This window comes from Miscanthus floridulus, chromosome 6 (assembly GCF_019320115.1).
Source record: "Miscanthus floridulus cultivar M001 chromosome 6, ASM1932011v1, whole genome shotgun sequence".
NCBI classification, from domain to species: Eukaryota; Viridiplantae; Streptophyta; class Magnoliopsida; order Poales; family Poaceae; genus Miscanthus; species Miscanthus floridulus.
The window spans coordinates 80,848,903-80,875,803 of NC_089585.1; the positions used below are offsets into that span (position 1 = coordinate 80,848,903).

Sequence of the window (26,901 nt, forward strand, 5' to 3'; positions counted from 1 at the left end):
AATTTGGGAGTAATTTGTAAAATAAACTCAGTGGTAATTCTATAATTTTTCTAAACAGTAGCACGACTATATATATATATATATATATATATATATATATATATATATATATATATATATATATAGATGTACGACCAATACTAGCTACTTCGGGGTGTGTGTGCAGAATTCATCAGTGTGAAGGATGACATGGATTGCTTGAGGTCACCTTCATACATAACAACATCGATCTCAAGCCAGAAAATTATTTTAATTTTTATTCTAATCCATTCTAACCGATCTGAATTTGGCGGATTGTAGCGTAGACAAAGGAACTCTTATTTTGTTGGGTTTGAACTACCTTCAAGGACACAGCAGTTGCAATACTCAACCATCACGAACAATGCTAAGGGAGTAGTGTCGCATTGGCTTGCCTTATAAGCTGTATTTTTTTTCAACTAATAAATAATATTTTTCTCTCACAACAAATCAACCAATATTATTTTCAGCTACTGACTTATGACATAGGAACGTACTGTACCATCATCTTCTTTCAGGAGTCGGGTCAGGTGGCCACACACAAAACAAAGTACACGTGACCGCAAAAACGGATAAGACGCCGCACACACGGACACCTCCACTGCATCGAGCGAAAAAGTCTGTAAAAAGTTCAGACAATTTTTTTTTTTTGGCAATCAGCACTAGGAGGCCTGTTTAGTTCCATTCCCAAAACGTCAAATTTTTCAAGATTTTCCTGTCATATCGAATCTTTAGACTGCATGCATGAAGTATTAAATATAAATAAAAAATAAAACTAATTACACAGTTTAGATAAAATCCACGAGATGAATCTTTTAAGCCTAATTAGACTATGATTGATACATTAATTGCCAAATAACAATGAAAACACTACCGTGCCCATTTTACTAAAAATTTTGGAACTAAACTGGGTCTAGTGGGTGAACCCAGAAGCAGTGGCAGGTGGCAACAGAGACCAGATCAACCCTGGGATCCAGCGGTGGCAGCGGCTGCACCAAACAGAAGCAGCACGCACTGGAGCCTAAGCTCTTGGTGGACCACGTCCACGAGGACCATGTCACTGTCCACTGCACACACACACTACACACAGACACAGCGCGCCCCTCCGCGCGCGGGACCGCACACCCGCCACGAGTCCTCTCTGATCCTGCCAGGTGGTCCCCAGCTAGGACAGCCTGCTCGGCCCGGCCCACGAGGGCACCCTGGGCAGCATTTACTCTAGGGCGCTCCCCGGCCGTCCGATTAGAAACCGACGGGAGTTGCTTCTCTGGGCCCAGCTACCGTTTTTTAAATGCGTTTCCCCATCCAGAGAGTGGCATAGCTAGTAATATTGGAAAAGACGCAAGGGCGAAGAGGGTAATTCCGCGTCGACGGCGATCGGGCCTGTGCTGTGGAGGTCGTGGTCTCGTGGAAGAGGAAGAGGTAGTAGTAGTAGCTGAGAGGCTAGCGCGCGGAGCAATGGAGGTTTTAATTGCTTCGGCGCGCTTGTCTCTTTAATGGCCACTTCTTCCAACGCCTCCGTCCCGGCTTCCACGCGTTCGCACTGAGGGCTAGGGTTTGCCCGCGTCGCTCGTCAAGGAGGAGAGGGTACGCTGCCGGCGGCGGCGGTTGGAGGCCGGAGCCCGTTCGTCGCTATCGCGTCCCCGGTGCGTCTTTTCTTCCCCTTCGGGGCCTCTGGTTTCCGGTTCCGCCTTCGTTTGAGGGGGGTTGCGAGTTCGTCCGCTCGGATGTGGAGCTGCAGAAACTGGACGGTTTTGTCTCCCCCTGTTTTTGGAGTTGGTATACCATGCATTCATTCGTTTAATTAAGGAAGGAAATGCGAGTCTAATCCCTCCTCGCCGACGTTACCAGCGTTGGATTTTTTGGGGCAGGGGATTTCCTTGTCGGGAGAAATTTCGATTCCGGCTTTGATTCCTCCCACATGGGGAGGCCAATTCTGAGGCGCGAAGCGCGGCGAGATCTGCGAGGACTCGAATAGTCTGTGAACTAATGGCGATTCCTGCGGCGTGCCTGGAATCGTGTGGGCGCCTGGGCGGGCGGAGGACGAGGCTGCACTGTGCAATCTGACCAGCAGCAAGAAGCCGAGGGGGGCGGGGTCACCTTTCCTTCCCGGCTACAGTGGCGGCGCGGACACTCACAGCAGCACAGCACAGGCGCGGCGCAGTAGCACAGCGGTGGTGCCCCGCTCCCATCTGCGGCCACCCATAAAGGCCGCGATCTTTCTCTCAATCCTCGTGACCCAGCCCAACACTTGAACTGGGGGAAAAGGCCGCCTCCTTTTTTAACGCAATCATCTCTACCGGGCGTGTTGCTCGCCTTTTTTGGTTCCGCCCCGCCGGCTGCCAAGCAGGTCCGGCGTCCAACTCTGGTGGCAACTGCCAGCGGCGCGGTACTCGCTCGCTCGCTCGTCTACCCCTCCACGTTGCCATTAAAGCCCCCGGCGCGGTTGTTGTGTTGTTTGTACTAGGCGGGAATCACTTCCAGTTCTTTAGTTGCTTTGGCTGCTGCTTCTTCTTGGGTCTTGGGTTGTTGAGTTATTTGCTTCGGCAGTTGGGCTTCTGGCTTAGAGTTTCTGGATTTGTAGGCATTGCTGGTTGCCTAGAGGAAGGAGATGATGGTGGGCTCTTCCCAGCAGCAGCTGCTGCAAAGGAAGGGCAAGTCCGTGGCTGGCAAGGGCGCGGCCGCCGCGACCGTGGCGGCAGAGAAGGTGGTGGTTGCGGTGAGGGCAGCCACCAGGGAAATCTCCAAGAACGCCATCGTCTGGGCGCTCACGCATGTCGTCCAGCCTGGCGGAAGTATCATACTCCTCGTCGTCATCCCGGCACAGAACTCTGGTATTGCTTCCTTTCCTTGCATTCCTATAGCCTTTATGCAATAAGCTGTTTTCTGATGCTCTTTGTTTCTGGTTTTCGCTTTCCTGTTTGCTACATCAATCAGGATATCAATGAGTGCTCTCGTGCACGTTTGCTTGTACTACTAATCATATGCACTTTAGTTACAACGATCACCTAATTCCATGGTCTTCCTTCCCTGGAGTTGTCAATGTTTCCCCGGTTTTGCTGTAGTTGCCTGAAAATATCTGCACACTTCTCCATTTCAGGCAGAAAGTTCTGGGGCTTTCCGCTGTTTGCCGGAGACTGTGCAAGTGGCCATAAGTCTATGTTGGATCAGAAATGTGATTTATCAGAGTTGTGTTCTCAAATGTTGAAGAAACTCGATGAGTATGATATAGACAAGGTTTGGAGCTGGGGCTAATGCTCGTTTACATGTTTAATAAAATTGTCATATACTTGTGTGCTTAATTTATTGCTGTTTCTGTAGATAAATGTGAAGTATAAGCTTGTTTCCGGCGCTCCTTCTGGTGTTGTTGCTGCCGAGTGTAAGCAAGCACAGGCAAGCTGGGTTGTGCTAGACAAGTAATGATCAACTCCTAAAACAGTAGTTTCTTGAATACAGCCCTACATTCTTTTATTGTTATTTTGGCTTAATAAATTGTATGTTCCTGTTGCTCAGGGATTTGAAGCATGAGGAGAAGCGTTGTGTGGAGGAGCTTCAGTGCAACATTGTTGTTATGAAGCGTTCTCAGCCTAAAGTCCTTCGACTTAATCTTGTGGGATCTCCTGATAAAGAGTCTAAAGCAACATGTGCAGTTCCACCTGTGTTGGATGGTTCTACTGGTAAAACTGCAGCTGATGTTAAGGAGGCACGGAGTTCAATCCGAGGACCTGCTGTAACCCCAAATAGCAGCCCAGACCTGGAGACGCCTTTCGGAAGTACTGAAGCTGGAACTTCCTCTGCCTCGAGTTCGGACCCTGCGACGTCTCCATTTTCTGCTTCTGAAACAAATGGTTCTCTGAAGAAAGAGGTGCAAGCAACAAAGGATAAAATTCAGCATTCAGATGTCAATATTTCTGATTCAGACAGTGAAACATTGAGCCCTCCAGCAAATTTCTCACTTCAGCCATGGATGTCTGATATTCTACAGGGAGCATCCTCAAGATCACTTGGTAAAGTTCCACGAAAAACGCGTACTGCAACTGCAGATGTTTTGCTGGAAAAGATTTCCAAGCTGGATCTCCTGAATGAAATTAGTGCTATGAGAAGCAGGTCAGACTTAAACTTCCGAGGAGATGTTAGGGATGCTGTCTCGTTGGCAAGGAATGCACCTCCTGTACCACCTCCGCTTTGTTCAATATGTCAGCACAAGGCACCTGTTTTCGGAAAGCCTCCTCGGTGGTTTAGTTATGCTGAACTGGAACTTGCAACTGGTGGTTTCTCCCAAGCAAATTTCTTAGCTGAAGGTGGATTTGGGTCTGTTCATCGAGGTGTCCTTCCTGATGGGCAGGCTATTGCTGTTAAGCAACACAAGCTTGCTAGTTCCCAGGGTGATGTTGAGTTCTGCTCAGAGGTGGAAGTTCTTAGTTGTGCACAACACCGAAATGTTGTAATGCTGATTGGTTTTTGTGTTGAGGACAGAAGGCGTTTATTGGTTTACGAGTACATCTGCAACAGATCTTTGGATTCACATCTCTATGGTAAGATCGTTTTCTCGGTAACATTTTTGTACATAAAACCATTAGTTTGGTTATCGTACTTGCTGTCTCCAAGTTCATGATGCACCTAACAACTTTTGTGTTCCTAATTCTCCTCCCCTCTCTGTTTCACTTTTTTTTTTTGTGCCAAGAGTCCTGCAAACCTAGTGATGTTGACATATATCTGACCTGTTAAACCATTCTTGAAATATCATTCAGGTCGTAATAGAGAAACACTGGAGTGGACTGCACGGCAAAAGATTGCAGTTGGTGCTGCTCGTGGGCTGCGGTACCTCCACGAGGAATGCAGGGTTGGCTGCATAATCCATCGTGACATGAGACCAAACAACATCCTTGTCACACATGATTTCGAACCACTGGTATAGTCCTATCTTGTGTCTTTGGCATTAGGCACCTATCCATATAGGTTAAAGTTTCTGCAACTCATGCAATCATCAGGCAATTATTCTTCGTATTGACTGGTGATAGACTATTGTTGCCATTAAACTTTTCTGATGATGTTGGGAGTCTTGCTTAGGGAGGTCAATCTATTCTATTCTTTGCTATTACAATTATCTGCATGATAGGATGGCCTTATCCAAATGCAGATTTTGTATGGAGTGATGCATCTATTGTCTGCTGAACTCTGCCAACCATACAATATTTTTTGTGTTTCCTGTTGAACTCTTAATTTCATGTTATGATTGTAAGCTCCATAATGATTGCCCGACAGGTTGGAGATTTTGGCCTGGCGCGATGGCAACCTGATGGAGACATGGGTGTTGACACAAGAGTTATTGGCACATTTGGGTGGGTTTTATGACTCAAGTCTATGAATATTTTCGTCATAGGCAATTTCAGCTTTTGAGTGCAGCTAACAAGAGAACGTTATTACTGTCTTGCAGTTATATGGCACCTGAATATGCACAGAGTGGGCAAATAACAGAAAAGGCTGATGTATACTCTTTTGGGGTTGTGTTAGTGGAACTTGTCACTGGGCGGAAGGCTGTTGACATTAACCGACCAAAGGGTCAGCAGCTTCTAACTGAATGGGTGAGTTGCATATTCGATCCTCATTTCTCCCTAGGCAAGCCTATTTTTTGGATTGCTAAGAGCCTACACATTTTGCTTCACAGTAAAGATTCATAGGGTTTGTGGAACTCCACTCTGGTAGCAGATAAATTTTCTGTTAACTTGCAAGATTTGGATTGTACAGGCACGCCCATTCTTGGAGGAGTATGCAATTGACGAGCTCATAGACCCACGACTCGGAGAGCGCTACTCTGAAAACGAGGTGTACTGCATGCTGCACGCGGCAAACCTGTGCATAAGACGTGACCCACATTCAAGGCCTCGCATGTCCCATGTTAGTGATAAAACTAATTTTTTTACATCTCCATTTACAGTGATAAAAGCTAGATTGCATGTATGCTTACCCTTGTGTCTTGTGAATAAAGGTTATTCGCATTCTTGAGGGTGACATGGTCGTGGAATCTGGTTCTGTTACTGGCAGTAGTAGTGATTCTGGGAGCAGAAGCTGGAGAATGCTGAACGAACAACATTACCAGGAGCACAGTAGTAGCCCGGCTCAACAAGAATCGCAGAGGGCAGGAGAGGGGAAACGCTCCTACAGTGCTTTGAGGGCCTCTTGGGACCGAGACAAGCAGAGTATCTCCAACAGATATTAGTGCTGTGTCCCTCATAATGCGGTGAAGCTGAGATTGCCCAATCCTGTATTATTCCCTCGCCCTACCTCCTGGTCTCAGTTTTTTTTTGGGTTCACTTCCTAGCAATTTGTAGGCTGAAAGCTTTTGCTGATACTTTGTCCTGGTGTATAGTAGAAATGGTAATAGGTTTACAAGTATATTGAGTTGCAAGTGAGCTCATATTTTGTGTTTGATTTTAGGAAAATGCGATCACAAGTGGCCATAGTTATGCTTGGAATCTCAGTAACCTGATCGTACACAGGCAATGGTCTTTCATCTTTGTTATGGTCACATGAGACTCGAGGCCTGATTACTTTGGGATTTGGATCTCGATGTGATTGTTATACTGTCGCGCGCGCACACATTCTCGAAAAGTAGCGCAGTTGCACACACAGACGTCCTGACATACAGAACTGGTGGTATCTCAACGCTGTTCCTGTCAGTTATGCTGTTTGCATTCGTTGCGATACAGGTAACGTAGCAGGTATAATGCCACATGAGTGGTTGCCATCCACGACGGGTCCGAGTTAGCCCTGTTCGCTGGAACTTATCGTTGTACCGTGTCGGTGAAATAACAATGTTTTTTTTTCTCATAACAAATCAACATCAGCCGTTTTTCTAACCGAACAAAACCTTAATCCCGTAAACTAAAAATTATATCTGTATAACCCAGTGCCATCATGGGATTTACCATAAAATTCCATAGTGTGCACCCGGAACAGTGCACTGCAAAGCAGGCCATGGCGCCCTACCCGTACCCTATACAGTGCCGCACTGTAACGGCTGCAGGCCTGCAGCGCGTCTGACGACAGGCGGCAGGCAGAAGGCCTCCCTGCACCTGCTGCAAACGGCGAAAAGATGCTGGCCCGAGAGAGAGCCCGATGCACGGGACGGCTGCTGCTCTGTCTGTTCTGTTTCTGCTGGAGCGCTCGCCCTGCCGCGATCCCGCGCGCGACACGTCCAGGCCGGCGTCGCGTCGCGTCGCGTCGCGTGGAGCCGTGGACACATCTATCACGTCCCGGCATCAACTGCATGTCAGCGGCTGCCAGCAGCCAGAGCCCAGAGGCCAGAGCAGCGCTCATCATTGCCTGCGTTCCTGTGCGACGCGCCAGACGCGACGACGGCCGGGGGGCCACCGTGCGTACGCCGGCTTGTAGCAACTCGTGTAGTGCTCCAGCTAGAGCTAGCTACGGTGTGGCTGGCTGTGGCTGCGACTGCGAGCAAGATGCCACTGTCACTGTGCTGTGGCGTGGTGGTCCGTGCACGGTGGCGCAGCGCAGGCAAGCAGGAGCAATCATCGTTCTCGTTCGTTCATCGTTCATGGAGGAACAGGGGGTGCCTGGGCCGGCTGTTGACCCGGTGGTCGCAGAGCCAGAGCCACAACTGGCCGTCTGGCCGGACCGCGGTCCGCACGTCCTCGGTCCTCGCCCGTGGGGATGCGCTACTGCTGCGCTAAGATGATCTGCTACAAGATAGGATAGGATTAGGGTCTCTTCTATTTGATGCCATGCCACCGCCGATCATAGTACCAACAATTTTGTACCGAGTATTAGGCGCGTGCCAATTCAAATCAAAAAGCTTATCCTGATGAGAAAAGTGGACATTTTCTTGTTGTATTTCAATAAATAATTCCGACCATCTCAAGGCTCACTCGGGCCTCAGACGTAGAAAAGGAGCCGATTTTTTCAAAACGAGCTTTTTAAGATTTGGAGACCTCTAGCTCTGTTAAATTGCACGTATCTACCAATTTAACATAAAAGCTTAAACTCACGAGGAAGATGGACAATTTATTTGAACATTTTGGCAATGTAAATACTTGGCCACGCTAAAAAGAAAGCTTTGGTGACAAAAGAAAAGAAAAGTTGTTTGACTGTTTCAGCAACGGATGGTCACCCAACACAGTATGGAGAACTGCTCCGGTACCCCTCTTTCTAAAAAATCGCATGAATCTCAAAGCATCCCATGAAATTAATTTAAATATATAATTTCCTTTTATACTATCCATCTATATACCACATGGATCTGGCCCTTCCAAGCCCAGACCATGCCCAGCCCATCAAATTAATTAAATATAATTTCCTTTTATATTATCCATCTATTACCAGGTGATGCGACGGAGCCACGGAGGCCATGGATTTAGAGGGTGCTACCTCGGCGGCGGTGTCAGGTTCTCCACTATGCAGCCATCGTGGTGTCCCTCCTTGCCTACCTCCTCCACACCACACGGCAGTACCGCAGTAGACAGCCGCAGACACCCATCTTCTCACACGAAACCGAAGATGGAGATCAGATCGACTTGGGCTGGACATACCGTGCGTGGAGGTTCGCCGCCGTGAAGAGACCTCGTCACTAAGTACGAAGGAATCTCGAGGAGAGAAACAAATGGGCTGGATATGCGCTACATACACGGTCTGGGCTTGGAAGGGCCGGATCCTTACGGGACCCAGATGAATAGTAATTAGAACATAATTATTTAATTAATTGGATAGAGTGCTTTAAGACGCGTGCAATTTTTAGGAAGAGGAGTATTGGAGCAGTTCCCCACAGTATGAGTCTTTTTTGTGTTGGATATTTGATTTCTCTGATGTGATAACCTGATTGCATGTATTATTTGGATATTGCTCTTTGAGACTATCTTCAACTTTTGGGATCCAGCACAATGATTGGCTACCTAGAGCGAACCGAAAAACCAAGTTCCAAATATTTTGTGGAGTTAGTGATCTACGTTGGTTGTTGGTTGATATGGCTCAGTCAAAACGATATTGTATTTGATAAACAAACTATTCAGTCTTGTATGTATGTGTTATTAACAGACATACATTGGACGGGATTTTAGTTGCTTTGCAAAAGGAGGGGATCAAGATCTTGAGTGTTGGGAATGCCTAGCACCCAAGAAAACAACTATGGAGATCTTCACAAGGCATGAAAGGGGGTTTAGCAACCAAATTTGCTGAAGGAGAGATGGTTTTTTATTAAGCACTTTTGTTTTGTAAGAATTATTGGTTTGGTTTCGCTGCGGGTGCAATTATGTAATAATGTTATTATGGTCATAAGCATCTTTGGTTTAGTAATGAACATAGAATATCCCAATCTTTGGTGTTTATTATTTTCTTTTTGTTTACTCTAGCCAAGAATCAAACATGCGTGCAACAAAACTAGGAGGATGTAAAACAAAATTAGTTATAACATATCTCCAAAGAAACTTTGTGCAAGGACATTCAAAGAACCAATGCTAGATTATCTCATCAACAGGACAACAAAAACAACATTGTTTGCTACCTTGCCATCTTATTTATTTATTAAGTTACCATTGGTGAGGATGACACCATTGCGTAGAAATCGAAGTTTAGAGGAATTTCGAGTCTCCATACAATCCAATCATGTATATAGGCATCACTATCAGTTAAGTAATCATGCCAAGCCACTAACTTATGCCTTGTTCGCTTGGCTGATAAGCCATGACTGAAAGTATTGTTGCTGATTTATTGTGAGAGAATAATATTGTTCATTGACTGAAAAAGTACGGCTTATAAGCCAAGCGAACAGGGCGTTATTTCCCACCAGTGCTCTTCGGAAAGATATCTTGAAAGGACTTGTGCTCATCACATTGACCTATCAATCTTGAAAATAATACAATTCTAACTTTATCTTTAAATGAATCATTTTAAATTTGAGTAAATTTATACAAAATGATACAATATTTATGATGCAAAATAAATACCATTGCATCCTTTATGGAATATATTTTCATAATATATCTATTTGGAGTAACGAATGTTAACACTAAATTTTTATAAACTAAGTCAAAATATATTTGCATAAAACTTATGATAGTCTGACTTATGCTACACCTAGAATTTCTTTATTTGTTAGGACAGAAGTAGTAGTTAAAAAGAAAGAAAGATAGAAAGAAAAAAAAGGGTCCTAGGTCGGACTATCGCGTAGGGAAATATAACCAAATCGTTTCACTCCACTACATCTTAAGTTGCAAACTGGAAAGAGATGCACGGTTGTCTTTTTTTTTATAATAAAGATCACCTGACAAGAACGAGCTAGACTCATGCTGAGCAAAATCTTTTAACCGACAATGGTATCACATGACATGCAGGCATCCTATTGAAAATTAAAAGGAAAACAGAAGCTTAACTGTGTGACAAACACCTGGCTCTGATATAGAGCGGCAGTACAGTACTAATGCGTCGGATAGGTGCAAGGACACGAGTTGTTTTAACTTTTAAACAATGAGTTCATAGCAGCTTGGGAGCCTTCACTTCCCACCGAGTGAGGGAAACTGTGCTTGATCTTGAATCGCCGGTGCTGGCGCAGCAGCGAACTCCCGAGGGCTATACCCACCACGGAAACCCCCGCGGTCACCACGGCCTCTGCCACGACCACGACCCCGGCCACCAGGGCTGTAGTACCTTTCACCCTCAGCTGGCTTCAGGAATTCATTGATACTGACAGACTGCATGAGAAGAAAAGAAAACGAACGTAAATGAATTAGAACTGGGGCCAAAGGAAGAGTTTCATGAGACTTAGTTTAGGGGGGAAAAAAAGCTTTGAATGTTATACAGACCTTCTTGGCACGTTCATCCTTTTCTGAGTTTTCTTTCTTCTTATCCTTGTCAGAACCCTGCCGCCATATAGTCAAATGAGCAACACTCTGTCAAAAGAGGAGGAGCAATCCGTAGATTATGTGCAAAGAGCAGTGTGATAGATTGTTTCTACCAGCTTGATGAAAATTTCATCGTCACCCTTTTTCACTGAAAGCTGTTGCATGGACTGCAACTCCTTGTCCACCTCAACCTTTCTCTCTTCAGACTTCAGTCCAAGTAAAGCTTTCCTTTTCTCCAATACTTTCTCATATTCTTCCAATGTCATCTCCTGTAAAAGTAGGTTCAAATATGATTTAATTCAATGAAGCACAACCATGAGTTCATATTATTAAAGAAATTTGTTGTTTACATACTATCATAAGGACAATAGAACACTGCACCATCTAGACTCGAGCATGCTAGAACAATAAACTATAATAATTTGAACGCCAGGGGGGGGGGGGGTTCAGAATTAGGAGCGTGCACAAAAGGTAATGCCAAAGGAAGTGTCACAAACACAATACATACTAAAAGAACCCACAGAAAAAAAGAGGAAGAATTGCCATGATATAAATATTATTAAGCATATCACCGAACTCAATTAGTTAACATAAACCACACGACAAAGGCTCTCTAAAAAAGGCTAACGGAGATATGTTGTATGTGCATGCGGCATGCCGGCGGTTGATCAAGTGTGTTCACATTTTTAATAGAGGGCTATAAATGTACAGCAGTTTCCTGAATTCATCATGCACGGAAAGGTAATGCATGAAAACCTTGACGCTGCCACCTGAGCTATCTATAGGCTGGGTGAAATTGAGAACTTGCAGAGCCAACAATTTTGTTGGATGTGCAAGACTCACTGGATCAATCAGCCCATGATCAGCATGGAAAAACAAGAGCATGGCAAACAATTTCTGAATATAATGTCAACACTATGATGCAGCTGTGCAAAGACAGCACATTTTCCCATCGTCAGTACTCAAAAGTTAAAACACAGAAGCTAATGGATGTATGTTGTATGTGCATGCGGCATGCCTGCGGTTGATCAAGTGTGTTCACATTTTTAATAGAGGGCTATAAATGCACAGCAGCTTCCTGAATTCATGCACGGAAAGGTAATGCATGAAAACCTTGATGCTGCCACCTAAGCTATCTATAGGCTGGATGAAATTGAGAACTTGCAGAGCCAACAATTTTGTTGGATGTGCAAGACTCACTAGACCAATCAGCCCATGATCAGCATGGAAAAACAAGAGCATGACAGACAATTTCTGAATATAATGTCAACACTATGATGCGGCTGTGCAAAGACAACACATTTTCCCATCATCAGTACTCAAAAATTAAAACACAGAAAACAGCTTGCTATTGACTGCAGCTAAGCAGAATCACTCAGTTCATGTAGTCACACAGTTATATAATTACAACCACATACTTCAGGTGGTGCACAGCACATGGATGGCATATTCCCAGCTCAGAAGAGACCAGATTGATTATAATGGTAACGACTCTATACACTTCATTGACTAGTACTTCAGTACTTGTTATGTTAGTGGTTAATTTAAGCATATAAATGAAAAATCTGTAGATTGTATTTTCACATTTTTCACCAGTAAGTGTGCATGAGAAGAAAAAAAACCACATGAATTGGGAGCCAAATAGTAGTGCAGTATGAATTATATAACTGATTAGGAAAAGTCTCTATTGTTGCTTCCCATTAAAAAGATTTAAGTATTATAGCTATGCAGCATGAATACGGATACGTGTATCGGACGGATACGGATACGCCATTTTTTTTGAAAAATCCCGATACGTGGATATGTTTTATTATTTTTTTACAAAAATAAATAATAAGATACTTTAAAATTACTGGCAGCTGATCAGAGACTACTACAATTATTTCACAACTTCTAATAGCTACTTAATATAGTAGTATAATAATAACAAACGTAGATCTCTGATGTCCACCACTTATCCCCACCGACACATTAAAAAAATCAGAGTCATCTCTCCACCGCTCATTCCCCCAGTCATTGTCGTTCCCATCCTTCCAGTTTCCACACGGGAAGAGAAAAAAAACAAACAAACTGGAGGCCACCATTGAGGAAGAACTAGTGACTAGATCAGGAGGGGAAGAAAGAAATTGAAAGGGGAAATCACCAGAGGTTGCTGCTGAATCACCATGGGGAATTGCAGGAGGTCGCCACGGCCTCCGGGGCGGGTGGGCAGCAAGGTGGGAGGAGTCGTCTGGGCTGTGTCGTCGGCGCTTGCAAGTGCAGGCACGCACTGGCGCATGGGGTGGTGGTGCTCATGCCGCTGTGCGCCTGGACGTGAGGCGTCCGTGCGGGATTGGGGGGTGTGGGCAGCATCGGCGCCTCGGCGGCACTCGGGCGTACGGGCGCGCAACGACGCGTCTAGGCCGGCGGCTGGTTGTGATGTGCGTCCAGGCGGAGGCGGAGGCTCATTGCCGGTGGCCAGCAGCCGGCAAGCGGTGATGCGGCGTCACCAAGCAGGGAACGGGGATGCAGCACGAGGCACGGGCATGTGACTGCAGGCGTTGGTGACAGAGGATAAGGCACCGTCCTTGTTGGGCTGGGCGTATCGGCAAGGCAGATACGTATCAGCTCACATATCCAATATTCACGAAAATAGGAAAAAATCGGATACTCCGAGGATACGTATCGGCGGCGTATCGGATGCGTATCCGTGTTGGATACGTATCCGATACGCGATACGAGGTCCCAGCGAAATATCCGTGTAACGTAGTATTATAGTGTGAATGGAAATAACTCAAACATTTCAATCCATGATCTTCTAGAATTTATGCAACAGTATTTATGAATCACTCATCTTATGCTGCTCCACAGATCAGGGTGTAGGTACAAACATATTGAATAATTAGCACTGAGAAAATTTATGTTAGTTAAGAATTGGAAGAACAGCTTTGGCTGGCATCCAAGAAAAAATGTCAGACGCAACAAAATGACTACAACTACAACAAGCATTGCATGATATCTTTAGGAAATCGAAGACATGAAGTCATATCTAAGTTGCAGCTTCAGCACTTACCATTTGAAAATATCAACAATTGTATACTCCTAGAAACTCAAGGGTCAATTGATGCACTATGCAAACATGAAAAGTCTATATAACCTTTCACGCATCACTTCTAGTTACTATCATGTGGACCTAGAGAACACATGTCATTTTCCATGTGGTACCTTAATAATCTGTAGCCTTCTATCCTGAAAAGCTTCAGGGAGCTCAGCTAGCTGTCTGATATATTCCAATGTTTAAATAGGAAGCCACAACAGCATCTAGTGTAGATATTTTAAATCTAAAATATTGCTCCCTAGATTGCAGAAACAACTTAACTTGTCTGCCGGTATACAAGAATGACAAGATTTGGCACAAGGAATCAACAGATGCTTAAGCTTTACAATTTTTAAACAAAAACTGAAAACATGACAGTAGCAGAGAAGAAACAAGACATAAAACTTTTAGTTATACCATCCATTACATGCAAGATGGGTGTCCTGAAACTATTTTCAGACATTTCTACCACTGAAATTATGTTTTAAGCACGTGCGATTAAAGCTTGAGCTAGAAAACAAAATAAACTTCAAGCTTAAAGAAATTTGTTTCTTCACATCATAACAAATCAATATAATTTATGGAGGGAGAAATGATATTTCTTCAAGCCCACAACAGTACAGTATACATGCAAATTGATTTCATGAGATAAAGAACACAACTTGTACCTTATCTTCAGGCTCCTCTGCTTCAGTTGGTTCGCCCTCCTTGCCCTTCTCAGCCTCAGACTGTGGAACCTCCTCTGGCTTGTTTTCATCCTCAGCCACAGCAGGAGTCCCCTCAGTTTCTACTGTCTCTCTGATGATTTGGAGCACACAAGGAGTTACACATTGAGTTAATCCACCATATTAAATATACCTTCAGAATAGCAAATACAAAATTTTAAAAGAAAACTAACTGTGCAAGGGCCTCATCAGTCACAGTTCCCCAGTTGCCACGGCCAGCTCCCTCACGCTTCATTTCATATCCTCTACCTGTGCCACTGTGGCGCTCATAGGCCCGGCGAGGGGGCCGAGCAGACTCATCACCAGCCTCGCCATCAGTATAGCCACCGCGGCGGCCACCCCCACGGTAAGGCTGACGTGGTCCACGGCCTCTTTCCATAGCCTTTCCATCACCTTCCTCTCTCCGCGGGAAGCCACTATCTCCAAAACCACCGCCGCCGTAACCTCCCTCAACGCCATTGGCATTGCCCTCACCAAATTCACGCCTTGGGCCCGTCCTGCCTCCACGGAAGCCACCTCTACCACGTCCTGCCCCATCACGAGCTGGAGCGCCATAGTTCCTGGACTCCTTAACTGCAAAGCAATGCACATCAAATCCCATGTCAACTGTTTCTGTACAAGTTTCTAACAACTAGACCAAACGAGGGGAAAAAAACAAATTTTAGAATGTCGTAGGATTGAATAGACAGGTGTAAATGACGATAAATTCCACACTAAAGGAACCACAGACACCCGGCAAGCGAAATGCTCCGCTCTTCACTGTACCAAATCGACACGTACGTACAGCAATCCCAAACCACCTTGGTACATTTCAGCCCCAAATCCCCTGATTCTCGCATCAGATTCAGAACACGAAACCCGAGACCCCGACTTCCGATCCGATTCGAAAGGAACCGTGTGTGAACTCACCAGCCTGCGCGGGCGGTGGCGGCTTGGTGGGCAGCTTGGCCGGGGCGGCGGGCGCCGGCTTGGGCGACGCGGCCGCCTTCTTCTCGGCGACCGCGATGAGGTGGGAGGGGTCGTCGTTGTCGACGTCGACGAGGAGATCGAACTGGTTCTTCGTGCCCATGGCGCCCCCCCTCTCCTGGCCTCAAAACTCCACTTGCAAATCACAGGAAACACCGATCCGATCCTTCAATCAGCAACCTAGAACAACCACGCCGGCGAAGAGACCGCCATGGATGGGCGAATCGTAATCGACACGAGAGGTAGTCTAGTCTAGGGTTTAGACTTTGAGACGGAGGTGGAAGGAAGACGAGGCTGAGTGGTAGTGCGGAAGTCAGTCAGAGAGAGAGAGAAAGAGGTCGTAAAACCCTAGCCGCCACTTGGGCTTGCCACTCCCCAGCTATCACTCTCCCACCGAGAGGAATGCAGGCTTCGAGTGATCACGTGCTCGCCACTGAAGACTGAAGAGTGAGCGGTTGTTTTGTCATGTGGCCGGCCCTGACTCGCATCGGGGCTTGAGGTGTCGGGCCTTCTTATCGAATGGGCCTTGTGTTGGTAATCACTGGGCCTCTGTAGTTTATGGTAATCTCGAGCCAGGCCAAAACAATCATACCCACAGCTATCCCATGGGCTGCGTCGGGCCAGCTTTTTGGGCCTGCTATTTGCTAGTATGAAATAATTTAATAAAGGAAAAAGTCCACATTACCTCCCTCAACTTTTGCGAAAGTTTGTTTTTCCTCCGTGAACTGTAAAACCGAGTAAACCACCTCCCTGAACTTTTAAAACTGTTCGTTTTTACCTCACTGGCCGGTTATAAGCGGTTTTCAAAGGTGGTTTTGTATTTATTTATTTATTTTGGCCGAATCTTTAAAAAATCATAGTAAATCATAGAAAAATCGTAAAATAGAAAATCTAATTTTGTTGGACTCCACATGAGTAGATCTACACATTAAACTTATAATATGATACACTTTAGTATAATTTTTTGTTGTAGCTTTAGATCTATGCCTTTCTATAATTAATTCATAGTTGTAGTTTCTATGGTCTAATTGTGGTGAAATTTTTATGGTAGGCTAATTATTGTATGCTTCAACTGTAGTAAAAATTTCATACTCATTGGATCATGTATAACTTAGTTATAGATTTATTTAGGTGTATGCTTGTTAAAAAGTATTTATAAATCTATAACTAAGTTATAAATGATCCAATGAGTATGAAATTTTTACTACAGTTTAAGCATACAATAATTAGCCCACCATAAAAATTTCACCACAATTGAACCATAGAAACTGCAGCTATGAATTAATTATAGAAAAGCATAAATATAAAGGTACAACAAAAAATTTGTACTAAAGCAGACTATATTATATGTTCACTGTGTAGATCTACTCATGTGGAGTCTAAAAATTTGGATTTTCTATTTTATGATTTTTCTATGATTTACTATAATTTTTTAAAGATTCAACCAAAATAAATAAATAAAAAGACAAAACTGTCTTTGAAAACCGTTTATAACCAGCTAGAGAGGTAAAATTAGCGGTTTTAAAAGTTTAGGGAGATGGTTTACCCGATTTTAGAGTTCAGAGAGAAAAAATAGACTTTCGTAAAAGTTGAGAAAGATAATGTGAACTTTTTCCTTTAATAAATACATCAGGACGGGTTTAGGCTGAGAAATGTTTCCCTAGGTTTGTGTTTCACTATCTAGGTCCTATCCACTAAGTGTCGCGAGATGGGCTGAGCCAAAAATGCTCATGTCTAGCAGGTATATCATAACATCCTAATACGAGGAAATAGTGCAGCATTCATAATGCATGTTGGACAAATTATATAAATATTCATTTGAATAGCTGAATTAACATCTATAAAATATGGTCAAGGAAGTGAGCCTAGCTTAACTGGTTGGGTGAGAGTTGTGATCATACACCCAACCATCCAGATTCAAGTCCTCTCTTGGACTAAATTTGGATGCTCGTTTCTCTTCTTTAATAATTTAATGAAAAATCACATAGTTCCTCCTAGGTTGGATCTCTTTTTTTAGCCAATTCCTTGTGTGCCATTATAATTTTTGTTTGTCTCTATGTGCCATTAAAAATTTTGATTTCCCTTTATCGCCATCACTCTAAATGCCAACGTAGTGTATATCCAAGCGCACGTGTGCACTCCACCCCATTGGCATATGCGCAAAAAAATCTTACACAACCAATATAAATTTGGGTTGGGTTCATACAATCACCTCTCTTTTTTAATCGCATTGGAATAGATATTTGGGGTTAGCTTGAAATAAATACCTAAATTGCAAACTTATAATTTCTTGGTTCCATATAATAGGCATTTGGGGTAGCTTTGTACCTATGTCCCATTTCACCATATCTTTTTTGACCTAAAACCATGGGTACCCCCACCTCTTTAAGTGCATCTAGCCCTTTTGTAGGTTTTGGTGAATTAAATGACAATACCATTAAAGGTCTAACAAGTTTGCTAAGTGTTGAACAGAAAATTAAGTTTATTACATACACTTGTGGATTATGGAATGAGAAGTGTATATAGATTCAACAAGAAGACAAACTTGATGATATTCCACATAATGTTCAAATCAAGGCCAAAGTTGTGTGTTGTTGTGTTGGAAGATTATGGAAATAATATAGTTTAAGAAAAAGACAACAATGCAAATGGAGTTGATGAAATGGCTTATATATTGTGGGATATCATAGTATCATGAGAAGCAAGCATATTTGACAAAATGATAAATGAGACATGAGTTGATGATTTTGGATTGGTCTCAATAATGGCTTGCTTTGCATGAACAAGGAGAGTTTGATAGTGGATTAACTTTGATAAAGGATTGAAGAATGAGTCAAGAATGCATAAGTGAAGAAATACCAAGCAAAGGTTAAATGATAAAGGACACAACTCATATTGGATATAAGTCGGTCTTTATGTTGGTTTGCTTGTATGGATAAAAATTTGGAAAATCACTTTGCATAGATTTGATCAAGCTAGAAGTATGAAGATGGACACTAAAGTAAGTGTTAGAAGTGTCAAGCTAAAATAAATAGGATATAAGGAATCGTGAATTGGCTTGACCATATTGATGTTGATTCATATATCTCAATCTATGTGAATCCAACTGAAGCTTGATTGATCTCAATATTCATATCTAGAAGATATTTAAGCAAGGATCACAATATTGAAGAAATAGTTTTTCAATGGATGCTTAGTATGATGTGACTTGAGTATGGCTTGATAAGGTGAAGATAGAAAGGAAAGGGCTTTGAGAGACTAAGTGGAGGTGAAGGGCAAGTGATGGCTTGAGGATCGAGGTACCATGGCTAAGGTGAAGAAGAGAGTACTTGCATTGAGTCGAGGTACTAATCGAGCTATGAAGAGTCATATTGTGTTGAGGATCAAATCATTAGTGGAAGTGACTTGAAGCCATGGATTGAACTCACATGTGTTGAAATGGTTCAAGTCACATGCTCAAGGTATAATGGGAATGAGGACAATACATTCAATGGTGGAGCCTCCAATTATAAAACGATGTGATGACCAACTCATAGGTGTTTAAATTCTTTGATATATTGAATTTGAGTTTAGGAAAAACCATACTATAAAGGGGGATACAATGCACAAGCTTTAATGTGCAACCAAGTGTTCATTTACCCAGCAAATATCTTTAAAGCCTTAGCCAAGACAGCAAGCTTTGCAATCTTATCTTTTGAGCTACCTGGCTTGAGTGGCATTACCGCTCTCCAAGCGGCACTGCCATGACTTAAAAGTTACCATTGGACAACAGGGGGGTATGTCTATCTCCTTCCTGCTTCCTTGAAAGCTCTAGTTTGGTTTTAGTAAATTAATGAAACCCTAAGTGCTAACCTAGTTTATCAAGTGATCATGAGATAGGTAGCACACTTTAAGTGGAGAAGCTAATGAAGATCATAACATGACAATGGTGATGGCATGGCAATGATCAAGGGCTTAAACTTGAAAAGAAGAAAGAGAAAAACAAAAAGCTTAAGGCAAAGGTATAACTTGTAGGAGCTATTTTGTTTTAGTGATCAAGACACTTAGAGAGTGTGATCACATTTAGGTTTGATAGTCGTACTATTAAGAGAGGTGAAACTCGTATCGAAATGCGGTTATCAAAGTGTCACTAGATTCTCTAACTCATTGCATATGCATTTAGAATCTAGTAGAATGCTAACACCCTTGAAAATGTTTGTGAAAATACGCTAACACATGTGCACAAGGTGATACACTTGGTGGGTGGCACATTTGAGCAAGGGTGAAGAAGTTAGAGGTGAAATAGAGTTGGTCACAATGACGCTGGCGTCGGTCAACTGACCGAACGCTGGGTCGCTCTGCGACTGGACGCTAAAGGGCTACGTCCGGTCATGTTGTCGGTCGGTACAGTAATTAGGGTTAAGCACCGGACGCTGGGCTGTGTCCGGTCAAGCATGATCGGATGCATCCAGTCGGCAAAAACACGTTTTGGACCCTTACTGTAAACGACCGGATACTGAGGGTCCAGCGTCCGGTCAGCTTTGTCAGAGCATCCGGTCATCATTTTGACCGTTGAGATCAAACGTTCATAGTTGAATGCAAGGGACACGTGGCCGCCATCGGGCGACCGGACGCTGAGGAGCAGCGTCCGGTCAATTGGACTGGAGCATCCGATCAGCCCGTGTTATGCCCAGTGATGGGGTATAACGGCTCTATTTCGTGGGAGCTTCTATTTAAGCCCCATGGTCAGCTGTAGCTCACTATCTTTGGCCATTTTCATTGACATAGCAAACTTGTGAGCTAAGCCAAAGTCCTCCCACTTATCTCCATCATTGATTCATCATCATTGTGAGATTGGGAGTGATCCAAGTGCATTGCTTGAGTGATTGCATCTAGAGGCACTTGGTGTTCGTGTTTCTCTGTGGATTTCGCTTGTTACTCTTGGTGGTTGCCGCCACCTAGATGGCTTGGAGCAGCGAGGATCGTTGAGCAGAGGGTGGTGATTGTCTCTAGCTCTGATCGTGGTGATTGTGAGGGGTTCTTGACCTTTCCTCGGTGGAGAGCCAAAAGGTACTCTAGTGGATTGCTCGTGGCTTGTGTGATCCTCATCTTGTGTTGGTTGTGCGGCACCCTATTGAGGGTTTGGCGTGTAAAGCCAATTAGCGCGTGAACCTCCAAGTGAGTGAATTGCCACAATGAGGACTAGCTTGCCGGCAAGTAAGTGAACCTCGGTAAAAAATCATTGGGTTCATCATTGATTCTGAGGTGATTGGTCTTCATTGTTATTTATCCTTATGATTGATTGGTTCATCCATCTACATGGCGGTATAACCTTCTTGATCACTCTCTTTACTTTACCGCAAACTAGTTGACAAGCTCTTTAGTGTAGTTAGTTGTGAAAGCTTGCTTGCTTGGTTAGTATGGCTCTTTAGTTAGCCTTTGAGAGCACACTAACATAGAGTAGTGTCATAGCTATTGTGTGAATAGATACTATCTAAACTAGAATTGTGGTAGGTGGCTTGCATTTTGAGTAGGTTAGCGCAACACTTGCTTCACCTCATAATAGTCTAACCATTTTGTTAAGTGTTGTTGTAGAATTTTTTATTAGGCTATTCACCCCCCCCCCTCTAGCCATTAGGACCTTTCATTCCCCCAACGGTTATCTTGGCCATTCTCTTCCCAAGTGCGACCAGAGTAGCTCTCTGTGCCTCACTCACAATTGGAGCCCCCTCAAGCTTCTCCTTTGCTTCCCTTGCAAATCTATGAGAGTTTGACCCTCCAAACTGCATTAGAGAGCTCACTAATATGTTCTTCATCTCCTAGAGCACTTGGTTCGCATTCAAGCCAGTGGATTGTGTTTGTTACTCTTAGAGCTTGCTCCTAGCTAGCTAGAGCATCGCCCATAGAGCTTGCCAACTTGTGTGGCAGCCTTAGGAGGTTTATAATCACCCCAATCATCTTATGAAATCACCTCTCATCTCAAGAGTTCATTCTCTTGACTCAAGAATAAGGATAAGGTTGAAAGAGACCAAAGCCTTAGTAGCTTCCTCAACAATGTGGACATAGGTAAGCCTTGGTGGCAAGCTAAACCATAGGATAAATCAATGTCTTACTTGTGTTCTTGTGATTTGCATTGCTATATTTTGGATTGTGGTGATTCTAGGGTTTGGTTCCAATCTACTTGCTCATGCACTTCTACCAACATTTAGGTGGTGGAATAGGCTCTGCACTACCCCATGAACATCAGTAATTTGCTCAATCTACCTTTCATTGGGTAGTTTTTGAATTGTGCTTCTGTAGGTGTTTGTGCACGTGGCAGTGCCGTTCACCGAGCGGTAGTGCCTCTCTAGAACTAACAGTAGTTTGCAAGTTTGTTTGAAAAGGCCTATTCACTGACATCAAGGTCCTTTCAATTGGTATCGTAGCTAGGCTCTCAATTTTGGGCTTAACCACCTTGAGAGATGATGTCGATAAGTGAGGAGGTATCTTTAGAACTTCTAATTTTAGATGGCTCAAATTATGCATCTTGGTCCGCTAGTGTGCTTGCTGTTTTTAGGGACATAGGTCCTCATATCGAGCGGATTTTAGATGTGAGCATTTCACCTCCTAGTGTTGAATTAGCCAACTTATCTAAAGAGGAAGTGAAATGCTTGCAACACAATGCTCAAGCTACTAATGTCTTATTTAGTGCTTTGAGTGAAGATGTTTTTGATGCCGTCACATTTGGAGATGGTGAACCGCTTGAGGATGCTCATATCATTTGGACCATGCTCAAAGAAAGATATGACAAGTCTAAATGTAATGAGAAGTTGTTCTCATTTGAGGAACCACTTGAGGAGTGCTCAACTTCACCGACAAATGAAGAGCCTCAAGTGATTCTCCCAAAAGGTCCAAATGATCATGCCACATCCACTTCCTCACCAACATGACTTAATGGAAGATAATGAAATGGTTGCACTACAAGGTTCTACCTCTAATGCCACGCCACATGATTGCAACACCACTAATTTGGTTGCCATAGGTGGGTCATATTACAACCTTTTCAAAAAATGGTTGCAATATGTGCCTATAATGCAACATACGAAATTTATTGCAATATGTGTGGTTTATCGTTGCAACAGCCTTGTGCTACTGCAACCATTTAAGAATTATGTTGCAATTAGTTGGTATTATTGCAATGGCATTTTTGAGTTAGAATAGTATTGGTTTTCGTTGCAATTACTTGGTGTTATTGCAACTATATTGGATTTGGTTGCTTTTGCTTATAACTATTGCCATGGTTATTATGGGTTGCAATAATGTTCCATGGTGTTGCAATTGCTAGGGTGGTTATTGCAACAAGATTTCTAAATGGATGCAATAGCATGTTCCTATTGCCATGGTTTTCTGGGGTTGTAATGATTTTTATGGTGTTGCAATTGTTAAGTACTTATTGCAACTACAATCTTAAATGGTCGCAATATCATGTTAATATTGCCATGGTTTTTTTGTGTTGCTATAGACTAATGTATTTGGTGGGCCTTTGAGTTGGCAAGGGCTAGGAAAACAAGCAGCGTGCCCCAACTATCATGTGATCATGATCATGTAGGCATCCAATAGGAGAATCGTCGGTGCCCAAGTCAAGAAACACCGGTGCCCTTGATCATTCAGATGCTACAGCCGAACGCACAGCATCAAGAAACTCCTTCATAAATTCATAAGGACTGCTTGGATCACTTCTGCTAACGTGAACTCTCATGCTACAAACTTATGCAATTCAAATTTAATTTTATTATGATTGATATGGGAAATTATTCTAAATTAGGTTGTTGCCCAATTGGAGCATACGTCATCTGCTTCCATGGTCTAATTTCTACACTATAGTTTTTGGATTAGCCCATGTTACAATTCAATTCATTTTAGGCCAAACTATCGATAACCCATTAGAGCAATTGTCACATAGCTGAATCAAACAATTGTCACAATTCCATATATTCTAGTCAAACAATTGTCAAAATTCCACATGCATATATATAGAATATATTGGCTGACCCATTCATTTCCATACATCAAAATTTGACAGTAACTAAATCACTAAACCATATAGCAATGGTCAATCAGGAGTTTAGGAGAATGGTTGAGAAGCCTTGGCAACCAAGACTGTGGCAGAACCTTCTAAGAAATCGGGCCCACGTGCACCTATCGTTGTCTTAACAGACCTCGAATAGCGTACATGAGTTCCTAACAACTCAACAGGTCTGTTGGGTGTCCTCGGGAAACCCAAATCGTCCATGATTTTCTTTTCAAATAGGATCTCAATCACAGTCATTGCAGATTACAACAGTTTATTCAAATATATACATTAGAGTAAAAGATAGCGGAAGTCTTAAGATAACATAGTTACAAACCAGTTGTTTTCAAACTTACAATACCATAAGTGTCATACAACTATAGTAGCAGGATAATATTATATTAGCTTTATTTATCATACAAACTAGTGCCTTGTCCAAAGGCCATTCATTACTCCTCATCGTTGTTGACTTCAAACACCAACATGCAGCAGGGACCAAAACAAGCCTGCGCATGCGACTCACCTGCAACAAGGGTTAACAAACCCTGAGTACAAAAGTACTCAACAAGACTAACCCGACGTAATGGGTGTAAGACTTTAGGGATGCAGGGGTTTAGGACAAGGTAAGGATGTAGCAAAATTCAAAGTCCTTTGCCAAAAAGCTTACTATATTTATCCTGTTCTCAAATTTTACCCCTAAGTCCTATTAGTTCATTATCTAAACTAAATATACATTTCCCATATTCCATTCCTTCTTATTCCATTTCCCATGAATCGAGTTTCCATATCCACGGAGCACCGGCAATTCGAATTGATTCAAGTCCTAACTGGGGATTCCTTATCACACGACATATGTAGAACTTAATCTTGCATATATCAACCTCGCTACCGGATTCTCCTATACTAAGCCGTCTCCATGCCACCCAAGAGCACAACACACCTCAAATCCGGCCACATTCTAGCCACGAGGGTATACGCTACTCCCGCCATCTCTCCACTCCCAATGCGTGGGCATTCGTCTTAGTATCGGATTAGCCGAAGTAGGCTTACCGGAGTATGTGACTAGTACTACAAAGTGCCTCATTCAGAAGATCCACAATGAGTGGCCTTTAAGCGACATAGTCGGCAACATTACCCAAAATTCAAGATAAGTCACCCGACTAGTCTCTAGTTCATTCAACCTTCTTTCTTTCTTTGGCTAGTATGCCATCTTTGATTGTATCGAAACTTTTACTTTGAAAGCCTACCATAAAGCATACTAAGCAATCTACGCTTTTGTAAATAAAAACATCTTCAAGGATGGTAAACAAGTAACAAGGTAGGTAATGCATCAAGTAGGTAACATTTGAATTAATCAACTTAATGCAGTAAGTAACATAGGTGATAAACTTTTCAAAGTAACAAGGTAATGGCTTAATGCATAAACCGGGGCTTGCCTTCGTTGACGATCACAGGTTCCGGATCAGTACCACAATTATCAAATCCCATGACAACCGGGGATTCTTCCAGAACTTGCTCAACTAGAATCATTTCGTTCTCTGGTTCTACATGAAATGATAACATATGCTTTAACATGATGATAATGTAAACATAATGCTTTCACAGTACATGAAATGTAAAAACACCCGCAAATGATTTTATTTCACGGTACAGTTGTAAGCCAACAAAACCAACTTGCAATCCTACCATCAAGAACCACACATGTGAATTGACCAAATGGATCTTGAAACCCTACTAGTCACAAAACATGACCAAAACAAGATCCAACACTATTCAAGCACTTAGGGTTTGCTTTTATTTATTTTTGAATTAATTTGGAAATAAGCCCAAAAATGAACTTGTTCCAAATGACCTCAAAATTTTATGTAAGCTTTCTCATGACAAATTAGTGTACCAAAACAAATTTCATAATTTTTGGAGTTATACAGTGGCCTACAAAAATCATGGAAATTGCATTTATTAATTAATGGACTGAATATTTGAACATTAAAAATTTATTCAAATTTTAAGTTTCAAATTTTTAAACCATACTATAGCATGTACAGAGGCTACATACAAAATTTCAGAATTTTTGGAGCTATGATTATTTTCCTACAAATTTCCAAAGATTCAGCACTATTTAAAATCAGAAAATAACAAAAGTCACTATTCTCTCTCTGCTCTCACTGACAGCCGGCCCCCACCTGTCATCCCCAACCTCAGGCATTGACTGTGGCAGTGACGGCGCTGACCGGCGCTAATTCACCATCGGTGAGTCTAACAGCGACAGCCAAAGCACTAACATGCTCACAAGAGCTAGGCGCATCGATCAGTGGCACTTTGGAGGTCAATTATGACATGGAAGAAAGCTAACACCGACCATGGCGGACACGGTGGCACGGCAGTGTTACGCTAGTGAAACAAGGCCAGTAACGGTGAAACAGAGGGTATAGGAAGCATTAGTGGCTCACCCCGATCGTGTTGCAGCAACAAGCGAGACCGGAGAAGCCAAGGTGACGAGTTTCGATGGTGACCGGGATCACGGCGGAGAGGACCTCATCGACGACAGCGTTCCGGCGACTGCAGTGGGCAAAATGAGTAGGCAAGAGTGGAATGAGCACTACAGCATTGAGATGAATCCATAGAGCCAACTAGTAAGTGCAACGGCTCATCGGACGAAGCTGGCCACGGTGAATCAGAGCTTCCGTCGATGTCGCCGGCCGCGAGGAAGATGAACGTGTACCGCGAGCTCTCGGCGAAATTAGGTGGTAGCAATAGCTCGGTCAAATGCACAAGGAGCAGGCGGAACTGGAACATGGCTTTGACAGGGCTTGCTTGCACTAAGGAGATGAGAGAGGCTCGCCGGAGTTGAGACGGTGGCGTCGGGAAAACAGAGGGGAGGAAGAAAATCCGACGACGTCGTCTGGTTCTTATAGCTTGGCCAGGAGCGCGCGGACTCGACACGCAGAGTGCTCCCTGCGCCAGCGCAAAACCAAGGGCGGTCGCAGGCGCGCCTGGAAGACCGGAGAAGGACACCGGCGGTGAGGCGGTGACGGCCTATAGTTATCTGGATTTTTGAAGTATTTACAGATTTGCCACTGTGTCTATTTTTCAAATTACTCCAAAATTTTCTAAAGAAGTTGAAAATCTCCAAAAATGAAAGTTGCTCAATTTTTCAAACTCTACAAGTTTGCTTCTAGGAACATTTTCAAATTCTACCTCCATTTTGAAATTTGAATTTGGGGTGCATTTGAG

General features: G+C 43.3%; 2 protein-coding genes across 3 annotated transcripts; one reads left to right on the plus strand and one right to left on the minus strand.

The window, feature by feature from the left end:
* Positions 1-1,436: 1,436 nt before the first annotated feature.
* LOC136456209 (inactive protein kinase SELMODRAFT_444075-like) lies at positions 1,437-6,588 on the plus strand. 2 transcript variants are annotated; one of them, XM_066455996.1, is made up of 11 exons: positions 1,437-1,664; positions 1,870-2,407; positions 2,603-2,852; positions 3,119-3,255; positions 3,340-3,434; positions 3,532-4,553; positions 4,770-4,930; positions 5,284-5,360; positions 5,456-5,603; positions 5,767-5,916; positions 6,008-6,588. In XM_066455996.1, the coding sequence occupies exons 3-11, from the start codon at positions 2,630-2,632 to the stop codon at positions 6,236-6,238; spliced, it is 2,244 nt and encodes a 747-aa protein (XP_066312093.1). In that variant the 5' UTR covers positions 1,437-1,664; positions 1,870-2,407; positions 2,603-2,629; the 3' UTR covers positions 6,239-6,588. The 2 variants fall into 2 exon arrangements, with proteins under 2 accessions (XP_066312093.1, XP_066312092.1); XM_066455995.1 differs by lacking the exon at positions 1,870-2,407 and having other exon boundaries at positions 1,438-1,664.
* Positions 6,589-10,309: 3,721 nt separating this feature from the next.
* Positions 10,310-16,006, minus strand: LOC136458463 (RGG repeats nuclear RNA binding protein A-like). Its single transcript, XM_066458396.1, has 6 exons — positions 15,582-16,006; positions 14,846-15,245; positions 14,616-14,745; positions 10,985-11,140; positions 10,833-10,889; positions 10,310-10,721 (listed from the first exon to the last, which is right to left on the minus strand). The coding sequence occupies exons 1-6, from the start codon at positions 15,739-15,741 to the stop codon at positions 10,524-10,526; spliced, it is 1,101 nt and encodes a 366-aa protein (XP_066314493.1). The 5' UTR covers positions 15,742-16,006; the 3' UTR covers positions 10,310-10,523.
* Between the last annotated feature and the right edge of the window lie 10,895 nt (positions 16,007-26,901).